The 27,998-nt window shown below is 59.8% G+C and overlaps 2 protein-coding genes across 6 annotated transcripts; one reads left to right on the top strand and one right to left on the bottom strand.

Annotated features, from left to right (window-relative positions):
• Positions 1 to 493: 493 nt before the first annotated feature.
• NACAD (NAC alpha domain containing) lies at positions 494 to 8,268 on the top strand. Of its 4 annotated transcripts, XM_081080137.1 has the most exons (9): positions 704 to 1,198; positions 2,085 to 3,304; positions 3,611 to 5,786; positions 5,878 to 5,990; positions 6,061 to 6,132; positions 6,418 to 6,564; positions 6,644 to 6,784; positions 6,860 to 6,982; positions 7,069 to 8,268. In XM_081080137.1, exons 1-9 carry the CDS (start codon positions 787 to 789, stop codon positions 7,081 to 7,083), a joined length of 4,419 nt encoding a protein of 1,472 aa, XP_080936263.1. In that variant the 5' UTR covers positions 704 to 786; the 3' UTR covers positions 7,084 to 8,268. The 4 variants fall into 4 exon arrangements, 3 of the variants coding, with proteins under 3 accessions (XP_080936264.1, XP_080936263.1, XP_080936262.1); XM_081080138.1 differs by lacking the exon at positions 704 to 1,198 and adding an exon at positions 494 to 679 and having other exon boundaries at positions 2,085 to 5,786; XR_013995377.1 differs by having other exon boundaries at positions 703 to 1,198; positions 2,085 to 5,786; positions 6,384 to 6,564; positions 7,069 to 8,260.
• CCM2 (CCM2 scaffold protein) lies at positions 8,234 to 27,998 on the bottom strand. Of its 2 annotated transcripts, none has more exons than XM_081080143.1 (10): positions 27,836 to 27,998; positions 18,823 to 18,996; positions 14,540 to 14,623; positions 13,962 to 14,145; positions 13,294 to 13,430; positions 12,192 to 12,327; positions 10,123 to 10,180; positions 9,712 to 9,850; positions 9,416 to 9,554; positions 8,234 to 8,723 (listed from the first exon to the last, which is right to left on the bottom strand). In XM_081080143.1, exons 1-10 carry the CDS (start codon positions 27,860 to 27,862, stop codon positions 8,449 to 8,451), a joined length of 1,353 nt encoding a protein of 450 aa, XP_080936269.1. In that variant the 5' UTR covers positions 27,863 to 27,998; the 3' UTR covers positions 8,234 to 8,448. The 2 variants fall into 2 exon arrangements, with proteins under 2 accessions (XP_080936269.1, XP_080936270.1); XM_081080144.1 differs by lacking the exon at positions 27,836 to 27,998 and adding an exon at positions 21,237 to 21,413.

The following is a 27,998-nucleotide window of genomic DNA, read 5'->3' as shown; positions in this document are numbered from 1 at the left end:
GCCCCGGGGACCATCCTTTCCCACCGGCTCTGGTTGCCATGGAGTCGAGAGGTGGTTGTCATGGAGACTGACGTGCAAGGAGCAGCCAATCAGTGCGGAGCTGCGTCTCCAGCTCACCTCTCGGATGGAGGCATCAGGCTGGGCGGGGACCCCCGGCCCGTACGTGTGGGGGCCGGGAGGCAAGGCAGGGGGATTGCGCCGACGCCTCCCCCAAAGTTCCCCAGCACCCCAAATTCTGGCAACCCGTCGCCTCTTCCCGACCCGGCTAAAGGGCGATGCCACCCTGGGGTCGGCCCAGCCTCCAGCTGACTGAGAACCTTTTTCCCATACGGGGGTGGGAGGGACGCTGCGGGAAAGGCAGGGCCGCGCCTGGCGGGAGGAGGGTGCCCCGGGTGGAGGGAGGGAGCCGCCCCCAGCCCCCACCTCCTGCGCACCGCGCCGCAGTGCCTGGCGCGCCCGCGCACGCTCACTCGGGGCGCCTAGCGGGCGGGGCGGCGCTGACGTCATCCACTGAACCCCCCCATCCCCCGGGCAAGGGGCGGTGGCCGCACAGGCTCCACGGGACAGACGCACGGACGGACCCGGACTGAGGGACGCGCGCAGGGCCAGGCCATGCCCGGAGAGGCGACCCGCGCGGAGCTGCTGCTGGCAGAGGCGGGCGGGCCTGGGTCCCGCACAGGTGAGGCCGCGCGCTTTGCGCCGCGTGCGTCTCCCCCGCCCCTCTGTCCCTGTGTCCTGTGTCTGCCACCCCCCGCCCCCGCCGGTCCTTTCGGCGCCTGGCCTTCCATGCACCGGAATGCTGCCCCTGCCCTGGCTCCCCGTCGGGACCGCGGGGGAAGCAGGTTGGATGCAAGGACCTGCAACCGCCCCGGGCTCCGTGCACTCCATTGTCTGCGTGGGGCTGCGGGCCTGCCGGGCCTGCGCGGGCGCCCAGCTGCAACCCCGGCCCCTGGGGACACCTGCCCTGCCCCCAGATGCCTGAGGGCCGCTCAGGGCAGGCGACTGGTCCCGGAGGGAGAAGTGGGAAAGGAGTGGCGCCTGGGGCCGCCAGAGGAGCACTGTGGGGCTGGGAGGTTGGAGGCCCTGGGGAGAAGCAGCCGGGTGTGCCGGCCCACGTCCTTGGAGAGGCCAGGTCAGCGATGGTGGAGGCCAAGGGCGTGTGCTTGGCCTGGGAAGACCAGCCCGGGTGGCCCCGCAGGTCAGCCATGTGTGTGTCTGGGAGGGTCAAGGGCATCTTGCTGTGGGCAAGATGTCACCTGAGGATGGACCAGTGCTGGGTCCTCCCTCTGCAGTCCAGTAAAGGAGGAGCGGGGAGGGGGGTCCCCAGACGCAAGGTGTGGGGCTGGCCCTCCTCAGGATGCTTGATGCCCTTGAATGAGTCACTAAAACCTTTGACCTTTAAGCTTACTTTCCACTCCAGCCTTGGCCCAGCTCCTCCTTTACCCTGCCCTGGACACGGGCTCACTTCGGGTGAGCAGGGGTACCTCGCCAGGCTCAGGGCCCAGAGCCCAGCCTTGGGCACCCAGCCTGCCCGACACACCCACCTCCAGGCTTTGGGTGTTCCTCACATCCCAGTGGACCCAAAGAACCCCCTTCTCAGCACCCCCTGGCCACCCCAGCACCCAAGCAATGTGGCCCAAGGGCTTCAGGCTCTGCCACTGGGGTGGGGCACCTTTTTGGAAGCTTCACCTTGAATCCTTCTGATACTTCACTCGGCTGAGGCATGGGACATGCTGTGCCAGGGGCTGGAATGTTCCAGGGTTGAGCAGAGTACAGGCCCTGAGCCCCAGGGTCCTCTGACCTGGAGGTCACTAGAAGGTCTGTCCTACCAAGCCCAGCAAGGCAGCTCACTTTGTGCCAGGAGACGGGGCGTGTTATCACTGCCCAGCATCTCAGACAGAAGTCAGGGTCCCGTGTGTGTCACCCCACACCCTGACCCTAGGGTGCTTCCCATGGTCCAAGCTCTTGGAACTTGTCCCCAGAGGTAGCAGTTTGCTTCCCTACTGACACCCCCTTCCCTTCCCGTGGGCCCACCTGGGCTCAGGACAGGCACCAGCCCCCTTCACACCTTTCTCTCTCCACAGATCGGTCCTGCGACGTGGCTGCGGCCACCACCCTGAGAAGGGACAGGCTGGAGCCCTATGCCCTGACCCCCGGGCCCAGCGCCCTGGCTCTCACGTTCCTGCCCAGCAAGCCTGGCGCCCGGCCCCCACCTGAGGGAGCCAGCTGGGATGCAGGGCCCCACCGGGCACCCTCGGCCTGGGCAGTCCCAATGGAGGGTGGCCCCAGCCCAGGGCCCCCCGAGGTCCAGCCCACTGAGCGGCCTCTCCCAGGCACCTTGGAACCCCGGATTGTGATGGGCGAGGAGACATGCGGGGCGCCCCCGCCGTCTCGGGAAGCCCTGCCAGAGCTCAGGGACCAGGAGGGTGGGCCTGCCAGCCTGAGCCCACCCCCTGCGTTGTGTTCTCAGGGTGACCTTGCTGTGCCTTTCCCTGCCTTGGACCCCGATTCCTACTTCACGCCTCCTTCCACCCCTAGTGAGACCGCTGCACCCCTGCTCCCTGGTCCCGGGGATGCCCAGGCTGAGCCCGGGGACTCGCCACCCGCCTCGCCCTCGGGCTCCTACGTCACAGCGGATGGGGACAGCTGGGGCTCATCCCTGCCCTGTTCCCTGAGCCGGCTGGCCCCGGATGAAGGGCTAGACGTGCCCTCAGCCTGGGGCTTCTCCCCACCAGGGTCTGAGGCCGACGAGCAGGAGCTGCCCCATGTGGGGTCCCCAGGGTCCCTATCCCCAGAGTCCAGCCTCTCAGGGGACAGCAGCTCTTCCTGGGACCAGGAAGGCCACTTCTTTGAGCTGGACTTTCTGGCCAATGACCCAATGATCCCGGCTGCCCTCCTGCCTTTCCGGGGCAGCCTGATCTTCCAGGTGGAGGCTGTGGACGTGACGCCGCTGGCCCCCGAAGGGGAGCCTGGGCAGCAGGAGGCCCCCGGCGGGGACCTGGCAGGCGAGGACGACAATGACAGCACATTCGCGTCCTCCCTGCAGTCACTGTCTGACCTCTCCATCACCGAGGGCGTGGACGAGGCCTTCGCCTTCTGGGACGACAACTCAGCCGCCTCCTCCGACCCGGACTCGGCCTCCTACGCGGAGGCGGATGAGGAGAGGCTATACAGCGGGGAACCCCACGCACAGCCCCCCACCCAGCTCCAGGATGGCCCTGAGGAGGAGGCCTCTCCTGGGATCTCCCAGGGAGAGGCCAGCTGGGCCACCGAGGTCACCCGGGCAGGCCCCCCCTCAGGCCAGGTGTCCACTGCGGCCCCACAGGAAGGCCCAGGCAGCACAGGGGAGACCCCTCAGGCCCAGCAGGGGGAGGTGGGCTCCTCCGTAGGAACAGCACCTGTTGCCACAGCCACACCTGAGCCCCTGGAGGAGGGGGCTGGCTCTGCCTTAGGCCTGGAGTCCCCAGCCCCTCCCTGGACCACGCAGTGGGAGGTGGGCCTTGAAGCCGGTGCAGAGGCTCAGCAGAACCTGGAGGGAGATGCAGGCCAGGTGCCCCCACTGGGTGGAAAGAACTCTATCCCTGTGGTGACCACACGTCTGTCCCTGCAGGATGCAGGCCTGCCCTCGGGCCAGGGGCCTGCCACTGCTGCCAGCCCTCGGGCCCTGCAGACAGACGCACGATGCATCTCAGGGTCCGAGCCCACGGCCGCCACGGCCCAGGGGGAAGGAGGCCAGACCTTGGGACTGAAGCCACTGCCTGAGGAGGACTCAGGTGGCACTGGAGACCTGGAGCCTCCAGCCTTGAACCAGACTCAACAGGGTGGCCCAGAGCCAGCTGCAGACACCGGGACACCCTGGGCCTCGCATGGAGATACGGGTCCCCCGAAGCCCACCTCAGAGATCCCAGATGTCCCCAAGTCCATTGTGCAGGACCCAGATGCCTCTGAGCCCACCTCGGAGACCCCAGATCCCCTAGAGCCCACTATGGAGTCCCCAGACACCCCTGAACCCACCTCGGAGACCCCAGAAACCCTAGAGCCCACCTCGGAGACCCCAGACCCCCTAGAGTCCACCATGGAGGCCCCAGACACCCCTGAACCCACCTCAGAGACCCCGGACCCCCTAGAGCCCACCATGGAGGCCCCAGACACCGCTGAACCCACCTCGGAGACCCCAGAAACCCTAGAGCCCACCTCGGAGACCTCAGACCCCCTAGAGTCCACCATGGAGGCCCCAGACACCCCTGAACCCACCTCAGAGACCCCGGACCCCCTAGAGCCCACCATGGAGGCCCCAGACACCGCTGAACCCACCTCGGAGACCCCAGAAACCCTAGAGCCCACCTCGGAGACCCCAGACCCCCTAGAGTCCACCATGGAGGCCCCAGACACCCCTGAACCCACCTCAGAGACCCCGGACCCCCTAGAGCCCACCATGGAGGCCCCAGACACCGCTGAACCCACCTCGGAGACCCCAGAAACCCTAGAGCCCACCTCAGAGACCCCAGACCCCCTAGAGTCCACCATGGAGGCCCCAGACACCCCTGAACCCATCTCGGAGACCCCGGAACCCCTGGAGCCCACCATGGAGGCCCCAGACACCCCTGAACCCGCCTCGGACACCCCGGAACCCCTAGAGCCCACCATGGAGGCCCCAGATGCCCCTGAACCCACCTTGGAAGCCCAAAACATCCCCAAACTTGCCTTGGAGGCCCTGGACACCCCCAAGCCCACTGCAGAGATCCAGGACTGCCCATATCCTTCCACAGAGGCCCTGGACCCTCCTGACCTCCCCAAGGAGGCCCTGGGCCCCCCAAAACCAGCCTTGGAGATCCTGGACCCTCCACATCCCCCCACAGAAGCCCTGGACGCCCCTGGACCTACTTCTGGTGGGGAGGAAGCAGCTGAGGGCCTGCTGGCACCCAACAGAGTGGCCTATTCCTATGCCCACCTGCCTTGTGGAGGGAAAGCTGAGCCCTGCTTGCCCCTGAAGGAGGCCCCAGGAGTTGAGAACCAGAGGGCTGGAGGCCTCAAGCCAGCACCCCAGAGCACCGGGAAGACTCCTGGAAGTGGCTGCCCCAAGGTTGGTCTGGTGTGGCCGCCGAGCACAGCAAAAGAGGAACGAGCCACCCTGGGCCCCCAGCTTCCTGCCACCATGGCCTCACAGGCCAAGCTGGGCCCTTGCCCAGAGTCTCCATCAAGAGCTGTGCCCAGGCCAGGTGGGGGCCGCCCTGAAGAGCCTGCCCCCACGTCTCCACCACCCTCCCCACTGCCGCCACCGCTGCCAGAGCCTGTGCAAGGCCCAGGCAGTGAAGAGCAGGCCCAGGCGGTACCTGGAATTCTCGTCTCGGCATCACCCCAGCCCCAGGACAGGCTCCCAGGCCCTGAGCCCTCTGCTCCTGGTGTCCTCGTGGCGACAGCCCCGCCCCCGTCAGCGTCCCCTGTCCCCGGCCCTTGCCAGGGCCCCCAGGAAGACTCTGTGGAGGGTATGGAGCTCCGGGGCGCTCTCAGCCTTCCGCCGCCCCAGGTAGGAGCCCAGTGGGCAGTGGCTGCCTTCTCAGGAACCACAAACCCCACTGGGGCTGGGCAGCGGGTCAGCCTCTGGCCCCACTCTCCCCTCCTCAACCTCCAAATGGCCCCCGTGGGGGACACCCATGCCAAAGACCCGGCCTTGCGGGTCCCGCCCCTCTGCCAAGTGCCTCCTGGCCCTGGGTCTCAGAGCCCGGCCAGTCCTCAAGGGCTCCCAGCCGCCGAGCAGCAGGGTGACCAGGACAGCCTGGAGGAAGGTGAGGGTCTGGCCTGGGGCGTTGTCTTGCCTGGGGGCTGAAGGTGGTGGGATGTGGGGCCGGGCCATCCTCACCCACCTCCTGTCCCCAGAGTCACCCCGGGCTCCTGGCTCAGGCCAGCACTCAGACAGCCATGGGGAATCATCAGCTGATCTGGAGGAGCAGGACCGGTCAGGACCACAGGCCGCACAGTGCCTGGCCCAGGTGCTGCCCGGGGGAGGGTGCGCCCGGTGCTCCCCACACGCCCTTGGTGCTCAGACTGGCCCTTCCCCAGGCCTCGGCCAGTGGCAGCGAGGACACCATGGCCAAAGCCAAGCAGAGCCGCAGTGAGAAGAAGGCCCGAAAGGTGGGCTGGGGCCCTGCTCCCTTGGGGAGGAGCCAGGCTGGCCAGACAACCCACCCACCCAGGACCCTTCCCACCCGTGGCTGGCGAATCCTGTTGCTGGGGGCCCTTAGGCGAATGCAGTGATCGGACACGCCAGCCTGAGCCCGACGCCCTGCTCTGAACATGGGGTTCCAGGGTCCACGGGGTCCCCCTCCCCGGGCCGTGTGCTGCCACCCCTGGCCTGTTAGCCCCTCCATTCTGTGGGGACGCAGGTGGCACCCAGGCCTGAGCCTGCCATGCCCCCAGGCCATGTCCAAACTGGGCTTGAGGCAGATCCAGGGCGTCACCAGGATCACCATTCAGAAGTCCAAGAACATCCTGTTTGTCATCGCCAAGCCCGACGTTTTCAAGAGCCCGGCCTCGGACACCTACGTGGTCTTCGGGGAGGCCAAGGTGGGCGGCGGGGCGGGGCTTGTGGCCGGGGCGGGGCTTGTGGCCGGGGCGGGGCTGACAGCTGCGCCCGGTGCTGCAGATTGAAGACCTGTCCCAGCAAGTGCACAGAGCCGCTGCTGAGAAGTTCAAGGTGCCCGCGGAGCCCTCCATCCTGGTCCCCGAGTCAGCGCCCGGGCCGCGGGTGAGGCCAGAGTGCGAGGAGGAGGACAAGGACGAGGAGGTGAGGGTCAGGATGGGGGGGGACAGTCTCCGGCCGGGGAGGGGCAGCCCCAGCACCTCCTGCTGGCCCCTCCAGGTGGACGAGGCTGGGCTGGAGCTTCGGGACATTGAGCTGGTGATGGCACAGGCCAACGTGTCCAGGGCCAAAGCCGTGAGGGCCCTCAGGGACAACCAGAGTGACATCGTCAACGCCATCATGGTGAGTGGCTGGCCTGCCTGATACGCCCTGATGCTGGCTCTGCTGGCCCCGTCCCCAGCCTGACCCTGTGTCCACATCTCCTGCAGGAGCTGACCATGTAGCCACTGACCCTCTCCCCGGCTCGATCCCTGCCCCCAGCTCTGCTGCTCAATAAATGGGTGTCCCAGCCTCTCTGTTCCTGCTTCAGCTGCTCCCCAACAGCCTCTGGCTAAACGGGTGTGAGGGGACGAGGATGCTTCCTGGAGCCACGAAACACCCAAGGACAGTGGTGGTCTTCCCAGTGTCCCCAGAGGATGGTGGACCTTCCCCTAGTCCGAGGGTGGTGATTCATTTCCGCTGTTCCAGGAGCACTGACTTGCCCAGAGATTGTAGGCAGTCCGGTCACTGGGCTGTGGCCCAAGGTGTGGCCTGGAGACTGGAGGTCTGTAAGGAAGTCCCCACAGGGGCACTGGGGGTGGAGAAGCTGTGGGAAGGCAGTCGCGCCCAGAGTTGGCAGTTAACCCCAAGGGTCTTGGCCCCACTGTGACCCAGCTCTGTCACCGTCCTCTTCTTAAAAATACAAGGACACACAGAATGGGGGCTGCTTCCCAGGCAGGCAGGGGGACCCACGTGTTGCTGTGGCCCCTGGAGGGGAAGGAGCAGTTCCTGACTGTCCACACAGATGGCTCAGAGGACACCATGTCCCTCTGTGCAAGGGGGCTCTGCCCGCCCTCCCCTCAGTGGCCTGCGGTCACTGCCAGGAGGCGCTTTCAGGGGCAGGACCCACAGTCCAGGCTCCACCCGGGAGCCACTCCCACTGCCTCGGCGCATCCCAAGGGCACAGGAGGGGCCGAGCCCCCGGGGCCCACCAGCCTCCCTGAAGACCAGGACCCCAGTCTCCATGATGACAAGCTTAGGGCGGGGGTGGTGCTTCTGGTGGCAGGGAGCGGGGTAGGGTTTGCTTTGGAGACCACTGGTGATGGCCAGTGAGTCCTAGGAACCGGGGTCTTGGGCGTGGGGCCAGAGGCCAGCCAGCACCCCTCAGAGAGCCCGGTGCCGGGTCCTGACAGTGAGGCCTGACACACCCACAGGTGGTCAGGACACCCGCTCCAGGCCCCACATCCAGGAAGGAAAAGCCCCAACCAGACCCTCCCCGTTGGCTGGCTTGGGCAGCATCAGCCAAAGGGCAGCCCTGGGCATGTGGGTCCTGGGCAGAGGCCAGAGTGGGCACCCAGCTCCTGCCAGGATCAGAAACACGCTGGCAGCCAGAGATAAATTATTCACATTGCAGTAAACTTCTTTTAAAGTGTCTGAGAGTTTCAATGGGTTGTCATGTGCAAAAGCGACAGCTGTCCAGGGTCTGGCCCACAGAACCCGCCCGGTGCAGGTGGTGGTGTGCAGGCGGCTCAGGGCAGCCCCCGCCCATGCACCAGCGTCGCCATCAGAGCAGGGGGCCAGCTGCAGAGCAGAGGACCCTCCCGGCGCCGTCAGGCCGAGTCCTGGTCCATGCTGCAGCCCAGGGCCTCGATGTCATTGCTGATGTCCGAGATCATGCGGTCCCACTCGTCCCCCTCGGAGGGGGCCGACTGGTCATCACAGCTGCCTGCCGTCCTGTTCCCGTTGGAGGTGGAGGTGGAGCTCAGGGCCCGCCGACAGCGGCCGAAGCTGTCGGTGATGATGCCACGGCCGTCCTTCACGCCAATGGTCTCCAGGAAGTTCTCGAAGTGCTGGCTGTCCTTCTCAGGGATGAAGGGCCGCAGACCTAAGGACACATCGCATGTGTGACCCTGCGCCAGCCATGGCATCCTGTCGTCCTGGCAGGCAGGCGCCCACGCACAGCTGGGAGCTCAGGCCCAGAGCTGTCCTTACGCCCTGGTCAGCTCCCAAGGCCGCCACCCACCCCGGGAGGGCATGGGTGCCCCCCACTGAAGGGGTGCTTCTCAAAAAGTCCTGTTGTAGAAAAGGCCCCTGCCCTCAGCCCCTGGGTGGGGCTGCCGGAGGCCTGGGACACTGCCATGGTCGCCCTGTGGGGGCAGGTTTCCAGGTGGAAGTGATAGGAGGGACAATGGGAAGCTGATGGAGGCCTCAAGTGAAGCACCCCCATCTCTGGGGGGGACCACCCACTTCCAGACAAGAGGCGCCTCCCATGTGAGAACAAGATGGGGAGGACCCTCTGACCTGGGGTTAGGGGCCTCAGACCTCGGGCAGCAGCGGATGAGGGCACAACCGGTGTCCTCACACTGTTGGGGGCGGAGCCCAAGATGCCCGTCAAGCAGCCTGTGCTCTAGGGTCAGTGAGCGGAGGCACAGCCGCATCCAGGGTCCGCCCCATCACCAGTTGGGTCCTGGCAAGGGCTGGCCCCCCAGCTGGCAGTGGTGCCCGACCCCAGCACACTCCACTCCCCCCCTGCCTGCCCACGCCGCCCCCTGCAGAGCCCTCCCACCCGCGGCTTACCCAGCAGCAGGAACTTGCGGCTGTCCCCGTAGAGCTGCCGCAGGCTGATGCAGAACTCGTGCACCGAGGCCCCGTCACGGTACTCATGCAGCAAGGCGGCGAACTGCTGGATCTCCTGCGACGACAGCTTGGTGCGCAGCTGCGGGGGCAGGCGGGCGGAGGTGACGGGGGGCCACGCTGTGCCCTCCGCCCACGCCGCCTGGGGGCCCTCTGGGAAACACTCGTGCGGGCCCAGGGACCAGCCCTCTAGGGCCCCACGCAGGCCTGACAGCAGGTGGTCCTGCAGCACGGCCTACCGTGAGCATGTAGTCTTGCAGCAGCTCGGCGGCCGTGGTACTCAGCTCGCTCTCACTGGCAGCCTTGGCGTGGGGCACCGTGGGCACACAGAAATTCAAGGGCAACACACCTCCTGTGTGCACGCACTCGGGGAAGGAGCTGCAGGGACACGAGCCATGGGTGTGCGGCTCCAGCCCTGCCCGTTCTTGTGACACCCTGCAGGACCCAGCTGGCACTGGGGGTCAGGGTGGGTGACAGGAAGGGGCCTGCTGTGGAGGGGGGGGCCTGATGGGAGGGACAGAGGACCACACAACTACGCAGAGAGGGACCTGGAAGGTGACGGGGCCTAGCAGGGTCTCACAGGAGCGATGACATCACCAGTGTGACCTTGGGGACCCCATGGGGAGGGGAGGTGCGGGCCAGGTGCTCACAAGGTGCTGGCGTCCGTCTCGTAGGGTTCCTTCAGATCCACCTTGGTGGAAGAGTCATCTACGGAAATGCAGAGCAGCCTGCGGTTAGTCGTGGCGGTGCAGGGCCAGGCTGTCAGCAGGCGGGGGACACTGGCAGGCCTTCAAGGCCGAGTCTGGGCCTTAGGGAAGTCCTCCTGGGGCTTGTGAGACGCACACCTGCTGGCCTGGGCTGAGGGGCAAGGAGGGCTCCCCAGCGGCCAAAGACAAGAAAAGGCCCCTTTACAGGTGGGGGCCCCACCAGCAGGGTCCTAGGGCCTGTATTACTTGGTCTTCTCTGCACTCCCCAGGATCACCACGGCCCCCTTCCAGATGAGGAACTGAATCACTGGTTATGTGCCTGCCCATGTCACACGGCAGGCAAGGGTAGAAGCCACAGTTGGAATTGCCAGCTGACCCCCAGCCTGGACCCAGCCCAGCTCCACGCATGGACGGCTGCTCCCCGAGAACAGACACCCTCAGAACAGCAAAGGGCCTGGTACACAGCCACTCCTCGGGAAACACTGGACAGTGAGCTCAGGACTGTGTGGCACAAATTGTGAGGGACACCGAAGCACCGTTACATGCAAGTGAGCTGAGAGAGGCGGGTGACAGTGTGGGAATGTGAGAGGGAGGAAAAGAGATGCTGCTGGCAGTGGGAGCAAAGCAAGTGTGGTGGGCAGAGCAGCAGCCAAGGGCGTCCACGCCCACACCCGGGACCTGAGACCGTTAGGTGACATGCAGTGGGGAAGGAGGTGGCTCCAGAGCTGACCTAACAGGGAGACTGTCCTGGGCTGTCCGGTGGGCCCTCCACTGTGGAGAAGGGGCAAAGGAGCAGACAGAACAGGGACACGAGGTCATACCCACAACCCTGCTGCTGTGGAGATGGAGGAAACCCCAGAAGCTGGAAAAGGCAGGAGCTGGAGGGACAAGCCCGGCAGCACCTGACCCTGGCCAGGAAGACCCGCTGGACTCTAAGCCCCGATCTGTCTGAGCTGTGAGATTTGGGTGACTTATGACAGTGGTACAGGACAACTGACATGGAAGAAGCCAGCAGAGGATGTGCGCGACGGGTGTGCGGGCGCAAAGGGCGCAACGCGACCCTAACTGCGTACATTGAACGCTCCTCTCTGTGTACATTTTAGTAAAAAAAAAAAAAAAAACACCTTATTTAAAAAAAGACCCTATTGGAAATTTTAACATATAGGGACAAACCAATCACAGTGAAATTGAATGTTTACGGCTCAACAAACCACAGGCTACTCACTGGGGCAGCTGTTGGCCACTGGGCCAGCCTCCCCAGACACAAGAGGACAGACTGCCCGCCTCGCCAGCATTTCTGGGGATATGTGCCAGGAGGCAGCAGGAGAGCCAGCTCTGGGACAGGTCCCCTCAAAGAGCCCCCAACACACAAAGGGGGACTGCAGGCTTCGTGCTACTGGCTGACACGTGAGCCATGGGGAGGGGGCAGGGCAGGACGTCCCTGCACAGAAAGGTGACACTGACCCTGGGCTGCAGCTGCATGGTCTCCCGTTTCCCTTCTGCGCATCTAACTGACAGCAGCCATGAAACCTCCATGAAACACAGACTTGAAAAGCAGAAGGCTGGGCTGAAGCGGGCTGTGTACACGCAGCACATGGGCAGCGGCAGGTGGCGGGCGTACTGCCTTCAGGCCTCCAGGCCCCCCCACCCCAGCAGCCTTTGTCCTGGGAGGGCCCCCCACTGACCGCGAGCCTGGGTGGTCTGGAAGCAGGGGTCTCACAGCCACTCGCAGCCCCAGTGCTGGGAGCACCTCCTGGCCCCATTCTGAGGGAGGTGACTCAGCCACAGGCAGTTCCAGAAAAAGTGCTCTGGCCCCCAGTTATGCAGGAAGCGCCCAGGCTGGCCATCACCAAACCTGCGGTGCACGTGAACAGTGCGTCTGGAACCAAGGTGGTGACTCCAACCCCCAGGACCCCAGGGCAGTGGCAACGTCCCTGCACAAGGACGCTGCCCAGGCGGCATCTCGGGGGACCTGGCTCCCATGTGGCAGCAGCCCCACCGCCCGCACTCACCACTGTGGAGGGACAGGTGGTGGGTGGGTGTTGAGGCCCCGTCAAATATGGCTCTGTCCAGGAAGTCGATGGTGGACTCCGTGTACACAATCTGGAAGACCTGCCCAAGCAGGGAGCACAGCTCCTCCGCGGCCACCTGAGTGGGGACAGGGCTGCACCTCGCTGGGCGGCTCCCAGGCCCAGCCCTTCGGGTGCCGCATGGGTGACCAGCCCACACCAGGATGCTGGCTGCAGCCCCCACTGCCCTGGCTGGCCAAGCCCCTGCCCGTCCCAGCCTCGGGAGGGGCTCAGCATCCCCCACCCCACGCCTCCCACACGAGCTGCTGGAGCAGGGCCCCCAGGACACCGGGCAATGTCTGCAGGGGCTGCTGGTGGGGACAGGCCCGGGAAGTGACCCTCAAGGAGGAAATGCCTGGCTGGAGGGTGGGCCCAGCCGAGGAAGGATGCCGATCAGAGGCCACCTGAGATGGGGCACGGCTACCGTAGTCTCACAGACGCGGAAACTGGACAGAAGGGGACCAAGATGCTCCCCGAGGCTGGTGGTCCTCACGTAACCAACGGGCCTCAGTCTTTAACTTGCCAATCCCAGGAATCTCCCCACAGGGCACAGCTTGGGGTGCAGGAGAAGCCGTCATCAGCAGGGGAGAGAAGGGTGAGGCCTGAGGGCCTCTGCCAGGTGTGGGGGGGCTTGGGGGTCTCGGCCAGGTGGGAGGGGGGACCTGGGGACCTTGGCCAGGTGTGTGTGTGGGGGCGAGCCTGGGGGCCTCTGCCAGGTGTGGGGGGGTGTTTGGGGGTCTCGGCCAGGTGGGAGGGGGGACCCGGGGACCTTGGCCAGGTGTGTGTGTGGGGGCGGGCCTGGGGGCCTCTGCCAGGTGTGTGGGGGGGCTTGGGGGTCTCGGCCAGGTGGGAGGGGGGACCTGGGGACCTTGGCCAGATGTGTGTGTGGGGGCGGGCCTGGGGGCCTCTGCCAGGTGTGGGGGGGGGTTGGGGGTCTCAGCCAGGTGGGAGGGGGACTTGGGGGTCTCGGCCCGGTGTGTGTGTGGGATCTGGGGGCCTCGGCCAGGTGTGGGCGAGGCTGGTCCCAGTTCCCAGCCCTGCTCACCTTGCTGTCTGTGGCCAGGATCACCAGGCAGCACGCCTCCACAGGCCCCACTCCACTCTCTGACAGCGAGCCTGTGGTGAGGCCTCTGGAACTTTCCGCACATAGACTCTGGCTGGGGGAGATGCCGGGGTCCTGGGCTGAGAAGCCAACAGCACAGCAGGTTAGGGTAGGTGGAGCGATCGACAGCAGGCTCTGGGCTGCCCCTGCCTGGCTCAGGTGAGGACAGGCCACACACCCTCCATGGCCTTCTCTAACCCAGGGCAGGAACAGGTGAGAGCCCCGCCGTGTCCCTCGGCCCGGAACGCCCCTGCCGGGGCATCAGCTCAGACACACCCGGCAGCAGGCTGGCCCCACCATCTGCCAACTGGGTGACCTTCGTCTGTCCCTGCACCTCCAAATGCTGGTTGGGCTGAGGCCTAACCAGAGTCCTGCTGCCTCGACCAGGACGACACCCAGTGTCCTGCAGGGGGCAGTGCTGGACAGAGCACAGGCCTGCGAGGCTCCAAGTAACAGTGGCCGGACTCAGCACTGTGCCTGGGGACTCGGGGACAGAAGGGCTGCCTGGTGGGCACAGTGGGCAGCAGTGACCCAGGACTGCAGACCCTGAATCCTCTCAGCGGGGAGCGAGCGGCTCCTCCCAAGGCCCCACCCCCACCCCAGGTCCGCACCTGTCTTCAGCACCACCAGATGTGAGGCGTCGTCCCGCACGTAGGACACGGCAGCAATGTCATGGATGGGGACCCTGAGGATGGTGTCCTCCCCGTCCCTCCAGGCCAGCTTGACGTTATAGGCAGACAGGCTGATCACTGCATCGTGCTCCTGGGTCAAGTGTCCGGGGAGCTGGTGGGCTCTCTGGAAGGGACCACAGGGCATCAGGCACGCGGAGCCAGCCTGGGCCCAGGGTCTGACCGTAGTCACCACGGGGCCTACTCCGCATTCACTTTCAGACCTGTGGTGCAGGGTTTGCCTGACTGCAAACGTGAAGTCAGAAAACAGCCCCAAACCATGAGGAGCACGTCTGGGGAATAAAGCTCATGCTCAGACTGAGGAACTGACTTTATGTTCAAGGGCACCCACAGCCTGAGGTACTGCGTCAGCCCACACAACCATGAGGGCCCAGGTCAGAGAGCGGGGTTGGGGGCGGGGAAGGCAAGGGTCAGAGGTCAGGGTTGGGAGGTGGAGGCCGAGGGTCAGAGGTCCGGTCAGCAGTGAGAAGGTTGAGGGTCAGCGATCGGTAGCAGGTTACCTTTGCACTATCTATGAAATGCAGGATCTCGGTCCTACTGGAAGGGTTCAGGTATCCAGGTATGGATGTTAACTGACCTAAGTACTGAGAGAGAGAGAAGAGACAAAGTCTGTGAGGAGGAGCACAGCCAGCCTCACTCCTGCCACCAGCCCGCTGCCGTGAAGCAAGGCCTCTAGGAAGGGCTCTGAGTGCTGAGAAGGCGGTGCAGGCAGGGGGGCACGCCGCACTGTGGCCACGCTGTGTCGGCGCTGTCGAGTCCTGCCAACAGAGGCGAAGTGACACGCAGCCACGAGCACCTGGCTCAGCCCGGTCTTCCTTCAGCACGTGGGAGGTCTGAAAGCGGACACAGCACGTGTCACTAGTGCTCACGCCATGTGTCTACCACTGACATGGGTTGTCGTGAGTTTGTAATGGTTACTGATTCCTTCCCAGAACAGAACGCAACACTTCCCAGTCTTTCACCAACTCGCATATTTAGGGTCACTATTACAAAGGGGTGACACTGGACTTCCGACCACAGCTCGACATGTAAAAAGCTTGGAAGTCGTCATCATCCCATGATCACAAGAAAAAAGCTGAACAACTCTTCTTCGACCCATCAGAGAGCAAGATAGTAAGGTGAACACTGCCCTTGAGACTGAGGAGAGTGACAGGGAGCCAAGTGCTGGAACCGGGCATCCACGGGTATTAGACAACAACTGTGGGACCAGTCGCATGGGAAACAAAGAAACAGACAAACTGATCTTTATGAAAATCTAAAAATTTTGTACATCGAGACACTATCCATACAGTAAAAAAGCAACCTACAGAATGGCAGAAAATATTTGCAAGTCATGTCTGATCAGGAGTTAGTACCCCAAATGTATAGAGAACTAGAACTTAATAACAACAAAAATCTCCTGATTCCAAAACGGGCAAAGGATTTGAATAGACATTTCTTCCAAGAAGATGCACACATAAATGGCCAATAAGCACATGGAAAGGTGCTCAGCATCACTCGTCACCAGGGAAACACAAATCAAAATCATAGTGAGATACCACCTCACACTAATAGGATGGCTGTCATCATAAAAGAAAACAAACAGAAAGCACTGTACGTTGGACAGGACGTGGAGAAATGGGGACCTCATGCCCTGTTGGTGGGAATGTAAAATGGTGCAGCCGCTATGGGAAATGGTATGGAGGTTCCTCAGAAAAATTAAAGCTAGGGCGGCAGGATGGCTCAGCTGGTTAGAGCGCGAGCTCTGAACAACGGGGTTGCTGGTTCAATTCCCACACGGGCCAATGAGCTGCTCCCTCCACAATTAGATTGAAGACAACGAGCTGCTGCTGAGCTACTGGTGGGGCGGCCGGATGGCTCTGTTGGTTAGAGAGCGAGCTCTCAACAATAAGGTTGCCAGTTCAATTCCCACATGGGGTTGTGGGCTGCGCCCCCTGCAACTAAAGATTGAAAACGGCGACTGGACCTGGAGCTGAGCTGCGCCCTCCACAACTAGACTGAAGGACAACAACTTGGAGCTGATGGGCCCTGGAGAAACACACTGTTCCCAATATTCCCCAATAAAAAAATTTAAAAAGAAAACAAATGAAAACCCCCGAAGCTTTCTTTAAAAAAAAAAAAGAAGGAAAATGAAAACTGGAGCTACCATATGACCCAGCAATCCCACTTCTGGGTATTTACCCCTCAGAACTGAAAGCAGGGTTCACAGCAGCACGACTCACAGTGGCTAAAACAGAGAAGCAACACGAGGGTGCGTCAGCAGATGAAGGACAAAGAAAACGTGGTGTGTACATTTATATACACAAACATTCTTCAGCCTTGGAAAGGAAGGGGACTCTGACCCAGGCTACAGCGAGCAAGGACCGTGCGGGACAGTGTGCTGAGTGACAGAAGCCCGTCACAGACGGACAAATCCTGTGCGTCCTCGTACACGAGGCTCCTGCAGGAGTCAGTTCAGAGGCAGATAGAAGATGTGGTGCCAGCAGCCAGGGACGATGAGAAAGTTCTGGAGATGATGGTTGCATTAGGTATATGAATGTACCTAATGCCACTGAAATGTACCCCTAAACATGGTTAAGATGATAAATTTTATGTTAAGTGTATTTTACCGCAATAAAAATAATTTTATCTTATTAGCTTTACTTAGTAACTTCATTTGCTAAAACCTTTTAAATCATAATGATTACACTGTATGTTAGCTATCACTCTTAGCTTTCTATCATCCTAAATGATTAATTTTGTATTTTCCTTCAAATGGCGATAATATGCCTAGTGCTTTGCCGAAATGAAAGCGCCCTGCGGCTGTGTCTGCAGGACAGCGCTGGGTCTGCCCGACTCCCAGGATTGAGGACACAACTCAGCTCTGGTCCCCTCTTCTTCGCTGAGCCACCATGCTCCAAACTCAGCTGACAGACCTCCAACGAGGCCTCCTCCTTCACAGAGGCGAGTCCTCACTCATCTGAGATTTTTTGCTGTAAAATATTTATCGTAAAACAACCTTTATCAATAAAGGAAACAGCAGGTCTCACCCATCACTATTCCAGAAGGGACAACCTGCAGACAGTTCTCATGGTCCTGACTGCACTCCTGCGGTGCTGTGGGGTGCGGGGCAGGCCACACCCTCTGCGGGAGATGTCACAGGGCGCTGTGCAATGGAGGACACAGCCTCCAAGGGATGGCTGTGATGGATGTGAGAAACCAAGGGGACATCTGACTGCCGGTCACGTCAGCTAGGTCAGCCCAGGTACCAGTGAAGACAACACAGCAGCCGGTCTCGGTGAGCTCACCACTTCAGCTTAAGCAGCGTAAACTGCTTCCAGAAAAAACTGCCATCGTGTTCAGTGAGCCAGGTCAGCCACCCTGCAACGTCTGCTTTGGCCTTTAGGGACAAGTGTCCGGGGCAGAGCCTGTGCCCTGCTGGGTGGGGCACAGCGGGGGGTGCCCTTGTCACGGCCTTGTCCATGGCCTGGCCTGCAGCAGTGGCCCAGCTGAGGGGCAGAAGAAAGGATGCCTCGCTGGTTCCTTTCTGGGCCAGACCGCGGAGCCCCGGTGTCGAGCTGCGTCCTTAGGAGGCGCTCTGGGCTCACAGCTCCGGACTGACTTCCGGGTCACTGTGAGTGACCGGAAGCCTGGTCTGAGCCATGACCCTCGGCGGGGTCTGCGAGGTGCTCACGTTCCTGTCTCAGTGAGCTCCTCCCACCCTTCTCCCCATTCTTTCTTCTCCTGAGTCTGATGCTGACCCTCTGGATTGATCCAGTAACTTCCTAGTTTCTCTCTTGCCTCTTTTCTTTACTAATTTTCTATCACTTTGTCTTTTGGTTAGTCTTTCTGGATGATTTTCTTGCCTTCACCTTTCGCCCCCGCTAATGAATTTGTAAATTAAATGTATTGGGGTGACACTGGTTAATAACACTAAGTTTCAGGAGTACAATTCCACGCCACGCCACCTGTGTCCTGCAGTGTGTGCTCACCACCCAGGCCAGCCTCCTTCCAGCACCTTGTATTTAGCCTCCTCATCCTCCCTGTAATGAACTTTTAGATGTACAATTAAGATACTTGTCATTCCAAAGGCTGTTGTCTCCACCTTTTCTTCGTTTTAAAGATTTTATTTCATCGTTCACAATGTTTCCTCTTATCTTTCTGAGAACACGTTTTTATTTCCCCCATTTTCCACATTGTTGCTGCTTCATTCGCATTTACCTCCTGAGATTGTCTTGGGCTCTACCATCAGGTTAAATGTTTTCCCCAAATGCACACAGGCCCCGGGCTGCCGGCGACACGGCCACGCGCACAGGCCACTGACTATCGGCTGTGCTCAGTACGGAGGCAGCACCTCTACGGCAGTTCAGCTCCCCCAGAAAAAGCACCCCCAGGACCGTCTTACAGGACAGGATCCACAGTCTTTCCCTCAGTTTTCTGGTCTTTGCTCTGGGTCTCCCCACCATCCTCGGTGCCAGGTGTGCCCACGTCTGCTCCAGGACACCTCCCAGCTGCCCGCATGCCGGCCAGGTGAGAGTGGTCCCGGCCAGGACACAAAGTGCCCCGTGCACCGAGCCGGCTCCGCCTGCTCATCAGGCCGGCATCGCTGCTCTGAGCAGGGCCCCCTTTCTCTTCTCTCTAACCTCCTGGCTCTGCACCTTTGTATTCACTTATTGGCTGTCATGAGTTTGGGGGAGGGACTATCCACACGTGTCCTGGCACAGGCTGGATGGCATTCGGGAGACCCACACACACGGGGCAGCTCTAAACCTAGCCGAGGAACCGAAAGGCAGCAGGCCCTTACCTTCACCTCCTTCTCGATGTAGTCGCTCAGCAGTCTGTCGGGCTCCACACGCTCAGGCACGGCCAGCACCACTGTGTGCAGCGGGCGCCGCTCTGTCACCTTCTCGTGGGCTTTCTTGTCTCTGCTCTTTTCACCTTTCAGGAACACTCGTTTAAAAGGCGACACGATTCCAGGCTGCAGGAAGAAACGGCAATGGACGCAGCGATTACTCACGTAGGCTTCACGTCTGCCCGTGGCTAACATGCAGAAGTGGCCACAAGCAGCCTGTCCCACGCTGTGGAGGACAGCACGAGACGCCCAGGCCGGTGGCGGGCTTCCCTGGGCCAGCTCACACCAGTGGGGCGGGGCGGGGCTGAGCCTTCACCTGTTCTCCTGGAAGGTCAAGGACCAATTCTCAGCGAGGGGGGAGAGGGCAGAAAGGGGGAGATTGTCCCAGACAACAAAATATAGCATCATCCAACCTCCTGCTGCACTGGTCACTTCGCCCCAAGATCTGAGAGGGCGAGGCAGGTGTGGCCAGGACGGTGGTGACAGCAGCCATTGGCTGAAGTCCCCTGCCTTTCCTCATGTAGGAACACAGCATGAGCTCCCTCTGCCAGGCCCTCGGGGGCTCCGGGCTCAGGGACCACTGTGGGCGACCTCACACCCTGGTCAGTGTCTAGATGGCCCTGGGGGCTAATGCTATAATCAAAGTAAATGTCAGAGCAAGAGTTGGGGGTGGGAGAATAGGGTGAAGCCTGCCTGTGAGCCCAGGAGGCCTGCCCATCTCCCCTCTAGTATAGAAGCCCTCTAGTATACCCTCCTTGCCCCACAGTATCCCCGCTGGGGCAGAAGCAAAACCCACTTAATGAACGTTTGTCTGGGGCCTATGCAGGCCAGACATCGGGAAGGCCCCGCAGGTGCATGAGGTGCAGTCCCCACCCTCGGCAGTCTCAGTCACACAGGGGACATACACCCAAAGCAGATGGACAGAAACTACATCCACAGTGAAATCACTGGCCCAGAGCCTCCACGGTGAGCTTCCCCCAAAGCGGCCTGTTTGTAAAGGTGCCGCCAGGCGACCAGGCCGATGGTGAGGAATCGGCTGCCACAGGCGTGTGGGGCGCGGGGAGCTGCCCCTATAACCGGCCACACAGGACCCTAGCTGAGCATGGACTCAGCTTTTCCAGAAACAATGAGCAGAAGGGCACCTCAGGGTTTGGGGCTGGTGTTACTTTTGCACATGAAATGTAAAGGGAAGTTCTGGCTGAAAAACGAAACAGGAACCATCAAGGACATTCTGACACAGAACCAGGGCTGCAGTAACTGACAGTGGATGGCTTAACCCACCGGGGTCTCCCGATCACAGCTTCTGAGGGCACTGTTAGGCTTGCAGTCTGTGGGGCCAGAGTCCCAGAGAGCAGTTTCCAGGCTCTCGGCCTCACGTGGAGGGGTGCTGGCTTGGGTGGATGGCCGTCTGCTGTAACCAGTTAGCCATTAGCCACTGATATAACTGCCGTGGCTACGCTAGGAGGTTGGTTGGTTGGTTGGCAGAGAAGCAGACGGCGGATTGCGGATGACACGGTTAGCCAGCATGGTTAGCAAGTGGATGAGGATCGTGATGATCCTACTTCCTGTGTCTCCCCCGGCCGCCAGCGAGACTGGGGTGCAGGAAGACCCCTCATTGGGGTGCTGGCGGATGTTGGCTTTTGTGTCTCGATCAGCTGCCAGCGAGAACATAGTGGTGTGACTCCCCTATCCATGGCTCCGTTGTTCCTTTTTGGCCTCAACATGTCCTGCATTCTTGTGTGGGGAGCGGGAGCTGGGACCCCGCATGACACAGTCATTCACCTGTCACTGAGCAAGACATTCCCTGAGCCCCCAGCTGCATCGTCACCATAATGGTCTTTGGGTCTGTGACCCCGAAAGACAGAAGCACCAGCTCCGCCCCAGAAGGAGCACGACGCTTCGCGATGGAGCCCGGACACCCACGAGAGGCCTTTCTCAGAAGCTGCACAGGTCCCAGGACACGCAGGACTCAGAGCCCCCAGCCCTTCCACTGATACGGGTCCCACCACAGACACTGCCCTGGGCCATGTGCTCCTCCCAGGCCGTGGACATGGTTTCTCCTGGCCTTTTCCCAGCTCATGCTCCGACTCGGATCTTGGGTCCCGTGCACAAGTCCACGTGCAGACTGCTCTTTCCCAGCAGCCCTGACACCTGCTGCCTCTTATCCCTTTCAGCTCAGACAACCCACAGACAGCTGCGCACCTCCCACCCTCCACCCAGAGCCAGGTTCTCAGACCCGGAAGCCAGGGGAACACCCCCATTTTCCCAAACCAGAGGCCACGGGGCCGGGTCGTCTGGGCTCACAATGCCCCTGGGGAACCAAATGATCATTCTAGACAGTTCTCCACACGCCGGCTCGCACCCACCTCGTCCTCCATGGACTGACCCTTTGGGAAAGCTGTAAGGGGAGGGATTTCTGTGGAGGAATTCTGGTTCCTCCCCTCCTCTGCCAACAGGCACAGTGCATTCGCCTGCTCGCTCTGATCTTGTTGAAAAATATGGCCAGATGTGAGCCTCCCTCTGAAGAGAGCAGTGAGAGAACCGGAAGAACAGAAACCACAGCTTCCGCCCCCACCCCACCCAAGCCGCTTACTGGAGTCCCGAGAAGAAATGACAAGGCAGCAGCACCCAGAGCCGGCGAGGGAGCCAGCGTGTCCCCTCGTCCGAGGGCCAGTGTCGCCTTCCAGAGCCACCTATGTGTCTTCTCCTGAGAACTGTTCCCATCTCCTGCCTATCGTTTCCTTGTTCTATTTTTAGAAGAACCTCATAAATGGGACGTTTACCTTTTGTGTGACAAGCTGCAAATATTTTTCTGGATCTGTTGTCCTTTCACTTTGCTTGTGCTGATGTTCTCAGGTCTTGGGTCACTGCACTCACTGCTTCTGGAGTTTGAGGAATAGGTAAGAAAGCGTCCTCGTCTTCCAGGTCACTGAAGAATCACCCACCTTTCTGCCCAGTACTTCTATGGCTGGTTTGCTTTTATCTAAGTCTCTGAACCGTCTATTCTGTGTCCTGGGGTGCAATAGGAAGGGTGAACCTACTGTGTTCCTTTCCACACACCTGCCCAGGTGCCGACAGCCACCACTAATCAGGTGCCCCCTCGGTCTCCCTAAGCAGTGCTGTGCCTGCATTTTCTCCTGTTCCTGCTCACGGGACAACCCACAGCTTCACTGGGCATGACAGTCTGACCCAGTCTGCGTCGCTCCCTCCTGCTCTTCTTTTTCGGACTTTTTCTGGCTGTTCTTGCTTGTTTGTAACATTGTAAACCAGACCAGACTGCAGAGTTAATGGTCATGGCACACAGGACATATTAGATTTCTGGAAAACAATAGCACGGAATTTTCAACTACAGAATGGGTAATAAACAGTCAAATAAATAAGTTTCTCTTTTTCTTCACAGAGTGACAAGTAACAACATAGGGGACACAGCACCTCCCAGCATGAGCGAGTGACACCCACACCGGGTTTCCCTGAAGACCAGTAATGCAGCGGATCACACTGCCGGTTTCCACACACTTGCAGAATCCACCTGTTCTTCCCGCCCCCTGGGTTACGAGATACACACCGCAATTCACCACCCTGAGCTGCGAACAAAAGCCCAAATCCCAACTTCCCACATATTAGAAAGGATTGTTTTCACCGCACACATCCAATACCTGCGATCAAATGCCCTAGTTCTTAACACAATCCCACAAACCACTGCGCTCAGATGCACTTAGGGGAGAAGTGTCACATTTTTGGCACTGGCAGAGCTAAAGGAAAAATCTTTTTATTTCTACTCAACTGACACACCCACATCTCACCTCCCTCACTCTGCGGCCTGTGAAACCTGAGCAGCGCACTTGAGGAACAGCAGCTGTCCCCTTGGTGGGTCAGACGGAGGGATGACCCTGAGAGCCCAGTGAAGGAACCACTGTGCTCCGGCAGGGCCGGCCCAGGCCACACGACAGACCCACGGGGAGTGCGCTCTGGACATGCACAGAGCCAAGAGCAGGTGACCCGCCACTCTGAGTCACCTGTCCGCCCGTGTCTGGGGCCACGGTGGAGCTCAGGTCCTCAGCTCCAGGCCAGATGGAGGCCAGGTCCCAACACGTGTGCAGTCCCTGCCCAGGACTACCACGTTAGACCCTGTCACAGGAGCCTGCTGGCCTGGGCTTGCTTCAGAGTAACCTGCTGTCCTTGTCCAGGGACAGAGGACAACAGACCACTGCTCAAGCAGCACACACTCCTCCCTTCCCAGGGCTGGAGGCTGCTCGATCAGTGCAGGTCTCTCTCCTGGGCTGGAGCTGGTATCCTCTCCCTGTGTCCTCACAAGCTTGTCCCTCTGCCTGCACACCCCCGGGGTCCCTTTGTCCAAGTTTCCTCTTCTTATGAGGATGTCGGTCATATGGGACGGGAGCCACCCTGGTGACCTCGTTTAACCTCAATCACCTCGTTCAAGCCCTATCTCTACACACAGACCCAGGGGTAGGACTTCCACACCAGAACTGGGGGGACGCTGCTCAGCACACAGCATCGGGAGCAGGGGGGGCACGACTGTGCCTGACGTTGGGGCCAGGTGACATCTCATGATTTTCTCTACACTTGGGCTTGAATGCTTCACAACAGAAAGGTTCCTTATGCGCTCTTATCACAGCACGCTTCCTAACGGTCCCCCTCACCTGCCCTCTGGGCTCTGCTGCAGGCCCTGCGGCCCCCGAGCTCACTGTGTCCCCAGCATGTGTGCCGGCATACTGTCAATGAGCCATCCTCAGAAGGAGAAACGAAAACCCCCAGCGGCTCCAGCTGCAGGCAGGGCCCAAACCAGACTCCCCCGCGGCCCTCCCAGCACTCGTCTCACCCGACCTCCCCTGCTCTTGAAGGTCACACCATGTCTCGTGTGGAACTGGCAGGTACCCCCATCTCTGAAACACTAGCACTGGCCCTCAGTCTAACACCACGTGAGCAGCTCACTCTCCAACGAAACGCAGTCCTCAGCCACCTTCTCGCTGTTCTCAGCATGTCCCCAGCACTCAGCTAGTAACAGGATGATTCCACGCTGGTCAGGAAAGCGGCAACACTTACTGCTGACTCCTGGCTCACTGCCGTGTGGATGAGTGCCACTGCTGACAGAAATGACAAGGGGACCAAACCTACTGGCTACGAAGCCACTTGTCCTTGAGCTCACAGGGCAGAGTGCTGAGTGGCCCCCTCCACACTACCCTCCCCTCACATGATGCCCCAAGCAGTGAAAGAAGCACTGCGAGGCCCCGATGTGCTTTCTAAATCACAGGGACCAGACGGTTCCTTATGTTGACAATTAGTGAACACACAGCACTATGTAAATGGTAACTCCCCGACCACAGGAACAAGTGTGACATCTGCTAGTCTGTCTGGACCGTCCACTGGACGCCTGACCGTCGGTCTCCACCTGGCACCTCCTGCCTGCTCTTCTGGCTGCCTCGCCCTGGGGTTCCACACGCCACCCGAGAATCACTGTGCCAACTATCCGAGAGCAAAGAGAAAACGAGGCAGAGGCTCAAATTCACTTTGTTAACCCACGTTACGGCTGTGTTGGCTATAGGGTCAATTTAGTTATAAAAGCAACTTAGTAGGTCACAACCTACTCTCTTTAATGAAAAAACAAAACAGAATTTTTAAAAATTGGAGCACATTACTTGTAGGAAGTACTGTCTCTTTACACTTTCAGCTATGCAAATGTTTACACACACATGTGTGTGCACACCAAAGAGAAAGCATGCCTGCCTGATGGCTGGAGTTATAGACTTTTAAAAGATGCTGGTCGAGCTCAAGCTTCCAGCCCCTTGGACACTGGCTGAGGGATGATTTGGTAGTTACAGGAGCTGAGAAGCCAGGCCCATACATAACCTCTGGGATCTTTTCTCCCCACCTTTTATAGGGAAACTCAAAAATTCATAAAAGTAGACAGAATGATGAATAATGAATACCCACCGCAAAAACATTCAGCTATCTCCCCTCTTTCTTTTTCTAGTTTAAGTAACACCAATCTCAGAAATCATGTAATTTTGCCTACAAAAATCTCAGCATGTGTGTCTATCAGATAAAACTCGACAAAACATAGCACAAATATTAAACTGAATGAGATCAGTAATAATTCCTTATATGTAGTATCCAATCCTACATTTCCAGGGTAGCTTATCACCCCTTTTTTATTTGAACAAAGCAAACAAAGTAGATCGACATAAAAATACTACATTTATTTAGGCTGAAATCACGGCCACCAGCAATGCGACCTACAGCCTGACAGCACCTCCCAAGGGCTGTTCATCTGAGTCAAATGTTTCTATAAAATGTTACATATCCAAAGCAAGTGTACACGCAAGTGTACACCGGTTTCTTACAAAAGGAGTTACATCCTGTTGGTGTCAAAACACGTGGAACTCGATCCGTTTGTAAGGAGGCAGCCTTATTCTCCAAACCGCAAATCAGGACTTGTGGTCTAAAACGTACCAGTCAGTGGCTCCAGGGACCCCCGTGCGGGAGAGTGGTACCCAACAGGCCCATGCCTCTAGAATCCAGCAGACTTCTCTGTCCACACGCTCACCCCCAGACATGCCAGCACCCACCCATCTCCCGCCAGCAACTCCCGCATGCCATCTCCCAGCTCCTTCCACGGGGCATGACAGGCTCAAGTCACCCCCATTCTGTGTGCCAAGGTAGGCTGAGACAGCACAGGATCATACTTGGGGCCACTGGACATGAAAACCGCTCTGACCTGCTGGTTCTCTGGCAGCTCGCAGTTTCCTGTCCTGAAGAATTAGGCCACGTTAGAACCAGCCTGAGTAACTGCTTGACAACCACCCAGACAAATGTCTGAAGACCCGAAGAGGCCACCCATCCACATTTTTAAAGGCTTAAAACTGCATTTTGGGAAGGTCATTTAAATGTCCAGCCTGGACTTCCATAAAACTATTAAGTCCTTACTCCTGCTGTTTTAGCTTGAACTTGTGTATACGGTTTGAAATAGGTGTCTCTGGTTAGTCCACCACAATGGGAACAACTTAAACACCAAATTTCATGAGCTGGAGTTGACCTCACACCGAATGGGGGAGCAGAGCAGGAAGGGCCCACCAGCTTGGGGTTGGCAGAGCAGTGGGTCAAGTGTGCTAAGTTGTGGACTGGGTAGGACTCCATGCCCCAGGGTGTGCGGTCCCCAGGACGAGTGGTGGGCCCTGTGGGAAAATGAGCTATGGCAGTGGCAGAATGCGAGAAAACAGAAAACTCCTGGCTTAAGCAACTATGTATCCTCTAATAGAAACAATGAATCTCTTCTAATAGAGACAATGAAATTCTTCAGTAACACTCTATGCCGAAATCTTTCTACGGTCCCCAACTCCAAAATTCTTGAGTTTTACTAGCTTTTCACTTCTATTCCACAAGCTCAAGAATGTCTTACTGCCTCTGTCTGTCTCTCAACATTGCTGAATGTTGTAATGTTTCTACCAAAGCTGGTAGAAGGTTCTAGAAGAAATTCAGTCCATCCCATCCTTCCCTGTCACTGAAGGTTAGCACCCACTTGAAAGGGTAGGTGCTGATCTGTCAGTGACTCTCCTTAGCAGGTAGGAAGAGAGTTTGGCCTCAGTGTGCAAGACGCTGTGTGGCCAGGAGTGCTGGTGCCACGCCACGTACGGGCCCTGGCCTACCTGGCTGTCTGAGACAGGGAAGGAGGGAACTGACTGAATTTCTTCTGGGGCCTTCTGCCAGCTTTGGTACAAACCTTAAACTCAGCTCTCCCCTTTACAGGGGGCAGCATCCCTCTGGGGACTAACGCGGGAGGCTGAATCACTTCCTTGGCCTGTTTTCCAAACATAAACCATCTTTGTATGTAGGTATCTGCAACAGCTACTGCACTAAAGTTAGATACATGTGTTCATAACATAGAGCAACGAGCGAGGACAGTGAGAGAGGCAGAAGCATGTGCCACGCTGAACAGCACTGAGTGTTATGCAGCTCTTTAAAGTGGGTGCCTTGTAAGTAAAACAGGGCAATGAGGAAGTAACTCCAATGAAGGGTACAGCTGGCTCTGAAGAGCAGGGGGTGGGAAGGTCAGAGGACTCATCAAAGTCTGTTTTAAACTTAAACATGAAAGTGCAGACACACACGTTTATTAAAATGAAAATGATAGGTAAGACACTTATGCAGGTTATAAAGCTTGTATTTGAAAAACAAACATTTCTTGAAACCCATTTTCCATTTTAATGGTAACTTAGCCCACGTGGTATTTCAGTCTGAACATGTTGAGCTTTTTTATCAACTACTCTGGCCCATAATTAAAGCCTTTTTATCAACTACTCTGGCCCATAATTAAAGCCATATTTTAAAAACTTCATAAACTAAGGAGCCTCTCGAACTCTGTCCGAAATCCAATTGCCAAATGTCACGTCACTGAGATCATTCGATGTCATTAGAGAGACCAAACCCCAACCCGGGAACAGGCTGTGCAAGGCTGGACCGCGGGCAGCCTCAGCTTTGCTTCACATCAGAAATCTGAAGCCACGAAGCAGCAAGCGTCCCCACGTGAAGCCTGCACCCCTGTGCCGAAGACCCCGACCCCGGAGGGCCCCTCCGCCCCCGCGCAGGGCCGGCTCCGCCGCCGGGCCACGGCCCCCGGGGCAGGCCAAGTGCAGGGCCTGGCTTTGGGGGAGTCACTGCCGGCAGGGGCGGAAAGGCGCGGCTCCTTCCTCCCCCGCCGGGCGGCCGGCAGAGGACCCCCAAGCGCATTGTCCCGGGCCGCGCCTCCTGCCATCCGCGGAGACCGCTCCCGCCGCCCGCCCGGCCCGGCCCGCCCGCCACGCTCACCTCCGGCGTGCGCGCCGGACCCCCTCCCCCGGGCCGCCCCGCGCCCCGCGCCGCAGCCCGAAAGGCTGCGGGACGGACCTCCCGGTGCCCCCGCGCCCCGGCCCCTCCGCCCTCCGCCCTCCGCCGCCGCGCTCTGGGCTCCAGCCCGGGCCTTCTTGCCCTCCTCCTCCATGGCGCCGCGAGCGGTCCCCGTGGCCCGGCCCGCCCCGGGAGCCCCGCGCCCCCCGCGGCCGCTACATGCTCGCCCGGGCCCCGCGGCCGCTGGAGCCGCGTTCCTGCGCCGCCCGCCCGCCGCCGGCCGTCGTCTC

The sequence above is a fragment of the Rhinolophus hipposideros genome (genome assembly GCF_964194185.1).
Source record: "Rhinolophus hipposideros genome assembly, chromosome: 18".
NCBI classification, from domain to species: domain Eukaryota; kingdom Metazoa; phylum Chordata; class Mammalia; order Chiroptera; family Rhinolophidae; genus Rhinolophus; species Rhinolophus hipposideros.
Note: the sequence above shows the minus strand (reverse complement) of the source record. Positions and strands in the feature narration are given on the sequence as shown.

Excerpts from the sequence above, each read along its gene's own strand:
- CCM2 (XM_081080143.1), bottom strand. The coding sequence starts at position 27,862 with ATGGAGGAGGAGGGCAAGAAGGCCCGG. Across the intron at positions 18,997-27,835 it reads AGGAGGGCAAGAAGGCCCGG|CCTGGAATCGTGTCGCCTTT; the intron begins GCTGGAGCCCAG and ends TTCTTCCTGCAG. Across the intron at positions 12,328-13,293 it reads TCCTGGCCACAGACAGCAAG|GTGGCCGCGGAGGAGCTGTG; the intron begins GTGAGCAGGGCT and ends GTCCCCACTCAG.
- NACAD (XM_081080136.1), top strand. The coding sequence starts at position 787 with ATGCACCGGAATGCTGCCCCTGCCCTGGCTCCCCGTCGGGACCGCGGG. Across the intron at positions 1,199-2,084 it reads CAGCCCGGGTGGCCCCGCAG|ATCGGTCCTGCGACGTGGCT; the intron begins GTCAGCCATGTG and ends CTCTCTCCACAG. Across the intron at positions 5,787-5,877 it reads CCAGGACAGCCTGGAGGAAG|AGTCACCCCGGGCTCCTGGC; the intron begins GTGAGGGTCTGG and ends TCCTGTCCCCAG.